Here is a 4,187-nt window from a genome sequence, read left to right as displayed (position 1 = left end):
TGACGAGCGGCAAGATCGCATTCATTAGATTTTATTTGAGACAAAATAGTGACAATTCACTTTTGATTCAAATAAGTCGAGGTTAATAGACATTCTTTAACCTTGTGGGAAAGGTTGTCTGTTGCTAATGAGATTCCACGTGTGACATAATCTTTATTAATTATATCCTCAGTTTTTTAAACTGGCTGAGTGAAACAACTGGTATTGTGATTTTATTTTTTATTTCCATGCAAAATAAACTTTATTATTGTTAGTGGTATTAAATGGAGATTTTTAAATCAATAATTCTACACTACACTACTTTTACAATCAATAATTTTACACTGACTTTCTGGGCTGTTTTATGACATAGCACAAGGTTTCTTTTTAATTTCAACGATCTACCTTGTATTCATATCTTTTATTATTTTTACACCAGATAGTTTTCCATTGAAAAACACAAAAGTTGAGAAGTGCCAGATTGAGCGAGACGTGATAAACAAAATAATTGGCTGTAACATTTAGCTTACAATTGAGATATTTTAGTACAAGTTTCTAAAAGTATTATTTTAGTTCAATCAAAACTCAATTCTAATGTTTAATATCACATAACGAAATCAGCACAAAGAGAAAGTACATAATTGCATTGTTTTGTTCATTTATTTCATTTACACTTCGTCTGTTCCTTCTTTAGATTTCTTAAGGTTTTTCATTTTTTGTATTTTTTCTTACGTTTATTTTGCTTTCGTCTTGATGATCAAACAGGATGGTATAAAAACAGAACTTATCAAAACGTATGTACCAAAATAAGTAAAGGATGCAAACGAAATGCCAGTTGAACGAGTAATTAATGTTACTGCATTCCACTTTACGACGTTATGACATGACTAGCTGCTGTAACTTCAAATGACATGTATAATAATATATATATTTCAGCGTTAAAACATTTTTTTTTCAATGATAATAAATAAACAAGACAATCCAAAAACTAGTTAATGAATATAAAATTTTAAAAAAGGCAGGTTAAAAACACTATTTAAACTGAAAACACTCAAAAACCATGAAAACAGGCATGTATAAGGCAGAAAACAAATCAGCCACTCGGAACGGAAAAAAGTTCAAAAATAACTTAAAAGAAGACAACAGATACAAAAGTAGCACAAGATAGAGCATGACAAATAGTATTAGGGCCTACCCAACACTACACTGCAATGATCTAACTAAAAACTCAATCCTAGAAAAATCATAAACAATGTCGAAATCTTCGATATATTCACAATAACTACAAGAATCTCTAGTAAAACCAGTTATGTCTTCGTCATCAATCGGCTGGAGGTTCTGTTTCTCCATTGCTGTTGACTTTTGATAACAATGTTGCTTTATAATCCCTAATGTTGTTGTGGCGTATTATAACGAATCCACCCTTTTACAATTAGGCGCAGAGTGTTACATTTTAGTTTTGACTAAAATGACAGGTTGAAGGTAAACCTTTTAGTGGTTGCCCGGCACGTAATTTATTTGCACCTCTGAAGTCACTTTTATTTAAAGTAAAACCAATGGTAAGACACTGAACCACAAAGATCAATATCATCCAGATGGCTACTGCAACGCCTTTCAAGTAAGCTAATTCTTCCTATAGATCTATGGAGCAGACATTATTATGTGTTCATCAACACTCGCCATGATTATTCAAAAAGTAACGTTGAAAAAAATCCGTTATAATAGTGTTAAAGTGGCAGATACCTTTAACTATACTAGTGCTGACTTAGCATGATTCTTTTATAAGAAAATAATTTGGATAGTTCCAACAAATATAAGAACTTTTAATGCTCTAAGTATCACGGTGCATGTGTGAGATATCAGTATAAGGGAATCTGCACAGCAGCTGCTGATACTGGTTTTTGATAAACATCACCGTATATTCTTCAAGAAGAAAACTAAACTGGAATTCTTAGTAGGATAATTCTTGAATTATGATAATTTTTTTCACTTGCCAGCAAATGCGTTACACTTTACTTTATAATATAATATAACATAATATAATATATATATATATATAATTTCTTCTATAATAATATCTTTTTAATAGGCATTTACATATTATGTACAAATACAAATTACAATTATATGTTGGTTGCGAGAGCTTTCACTGATATTAACTGTATTCAGGTTGGGATGATGGAACAGAATTAGACTAGAATTCATAATAGTAAAGAAAGAGATGAATATTTAGATATTAAATATTTTTAACTTATTCAGTCTAATTCAGCTTAACTGCAATTAGCCTATTAAATTGCAGGTAATCTTCATTGTTTCAACTATTTAACGCTAAAAAGATAAGAACTTGCTGGTGCTAAAATTTACAACAGAGAAGGAATTATAAACAAAAAAACTTTTGATAGGGCATTCTCCCATTGTCTAAAATTGTCTGAGAAAGGTTACATAAACCATCACCTGAATGGAAGTTTAAAATCATTAGTAATGTATTTATTCAGGATATTGACAGTCATTAGTCATAGTTGATGTCACCGGTCATTTGAGATATCTGGTGGAGAAACGCTTCAAATATCGGATATCTTATTTACTGAGTGTCAACGGATTTTTGTGATTGCCTGCCAGAATGTGCGTTAAACGATTACTGAGTATAAGATTTACGCTGGTTAGTGCAGACCAGAATTATGTATATAATTCGTTCGTACTTGTCGTACTTGCTGTTTTTGTATGATATTCTTTTTCTGGTTCATATGAACATCCCATATGTACTCAACCATGTTAGTCAAGTATTCCGTCAACTTGCTTTGTGTACGTTCGAATGTCACATCGTTAGAAAATCTTCGATATCGCTGATGCGATGTTTCTTTCGTGTATGGTCCTTTTTCTGATTGTGCTTTTAATAAGAATTTTTTTTGCAGTCGACTATGGTTGAATCCTAAATAACAAAAAATATAATAACCACCGAATACATTATTTCATTCCTTTTTCTTTTAGTTTAAAAAAATAATTAATAGTGCAGTTTTATAAAGGGAAGAATCGTGTTTTAACAAAACCTAATCAAACGCTATTCTCAAAAGCTTGCATACGTATCACAATACATACAGCTATACATGATGGACACTCCGACTTACCGTTAGTAATCGCTACAATTGAAACTAGTACACATAAAACAGGTGCAAAATTCATTTTCGTTTGAAATTCTTCTTCCTAACAGTTTGTGTGTTATCAATATCAGTGAATTTTGAATACTGAAGAACATAACGATCACGGCCTTTTATATACGATGTTGAAGAGTAATTAAGACATTAAAGTAATTAGTGAATGGTGCTTACTAATTACATGATGTCAACATACAATCAAAAAGAAAATTGCACCCGTGTGGGCTGATAGGAAATCAAAACTCTCACGTGTCGTGTTTCCCTGTGTGAACGTCATAATTAAAGTGTTAGAAAGAAAACCTTTCCATTGGTTCAACGGAGGCTGATTTCCTAATTTGAAAATTCAACGAAACACCTAAGTGATTGTGAAATGAAAGAAACTTTGATTGGAAGATAGTATCGATATGCTTAATGCTGATCTCGTAACCACTTTATTTGCGGATAAAAAACACCTTTTACGGCAAAATTCACATAATCGACGTACCTGAGATACTGGTTTTATAACAACAGCCGATCCACAATTTGCAAATATATGCACTCAAATCATTCTTACATAAAAAGCGATAACACTGCTAACGATCCTTCTGTTTTATCAGACTTGTTCGTGCAGCCTCAGTAGCCAAAAAAATATTTTTGTTCCTAAAAAATAATTGTATTTTCATTCCAAAAAGTTATTGTACAAATTTTATTATATTAATATTTGAATAAATAATTTTCAACCTAATGGATCATCAGGTGTGCAAGAGAAAAATCTCAGTAAGCGGAAAGCGAATCTCCCCATTCTTGTCGAAAGTGTCACAATTTCTCTTCCTAGTAAAAGTTTTTTTCTTCTGCAACATAAACGTAAGCAAAAATGATTTTATACTGAAAAATTTTCTGGACTATGAAGAAAATGTTTTTTTATGGAAGCAACTGTAACTATCATTTGAAAATTTTTGTTATTTTCCAATAAATGTTCTAAAATGCAGGTTTAGAACAAGTGCTCTCTTTTTTTTACGTCTTCTAAATCTTTCGTTAAAAAACTTTGTTTATTTCAATATTGCTACAGTATCTCTT

The 4,187-nt window shown here is 31.1% G+C and overlaps 1 protein-coding gene across 2 annotated transcripts; it reads right to left on the bottom strand.

Moving 5' to 3' along the window:
- Positions 1-2,096: 2,096 nt before the first annotated feature.
- LOC130627071 (uncharacterized) lies at positions 2,097-3,959 on the bottom strand. Of its 2 annotated transcripts, none has more exons than XR_008981828.1 (2): positions 3,616-3,959; positions 2,097-2,908 (listed from the first exon to the last, which is right to left on the bottom strand). XR_008981828.1 is itself a non-coding variant. In XM_057441360.1 (2 exons), exons 1-2 carry the CDS (start codon positions 3,157-3,159, stop codon positions 2,640-2,642), a joined length of 324 nt encoding a protein of 107 aa, XP_057297343.1. In that variant the 5' UTR covers positions 3,160-3,608; the 3' UTR covers positions 2,097-2,639. The 2 variants fall into 2 exon arrangements, 1 of the variants encoding a protein (XP_057297343.1); XM_057441360.1 differs by lacking the exon at positions 3,616-3,959 and adding an exon at positions 3,105-3,608.
- Between the last annotated feature and the right edge of the window lie 228 nt (positions 3,960-4,187).

This window comes from Hydractinia symbiolongicarpus, chromosome 2, assembly GCF_029227915.1.
Source record: "Hydractinia symbiolongicarpus strain clone_291-10 chromosome 2, HSymV2.1, whole genome shotgun sequence".
Taxonomy (NCBI): domain Eukaryota; kingdom Metazoa; phylum Cnidaria; class Hydrozoa; order Anthoathecata; family Hydractiniidae; genus Hydractinia; species Hydractinia symbiolongicarpus.
This window is presented reverse-complemented; position numbering and strand designations above follow the sequence as displayed.

Coding starts and splice junctions, on each gene's coding strand:
- LOC130627071 (XM_057441360.1), bottom strand. CDS start 3,159: ATGAATTTTGCACCTGTTTTATGTGTACTAGTTTCAATTGTAGCGATT. Junction 2,909..3,104: donor AATTGTAGCGATTACTAACG/GTAAGTCGGAGT, acceptor TTTGTTATTTAG/GATTCAACCATAGTCGACTG.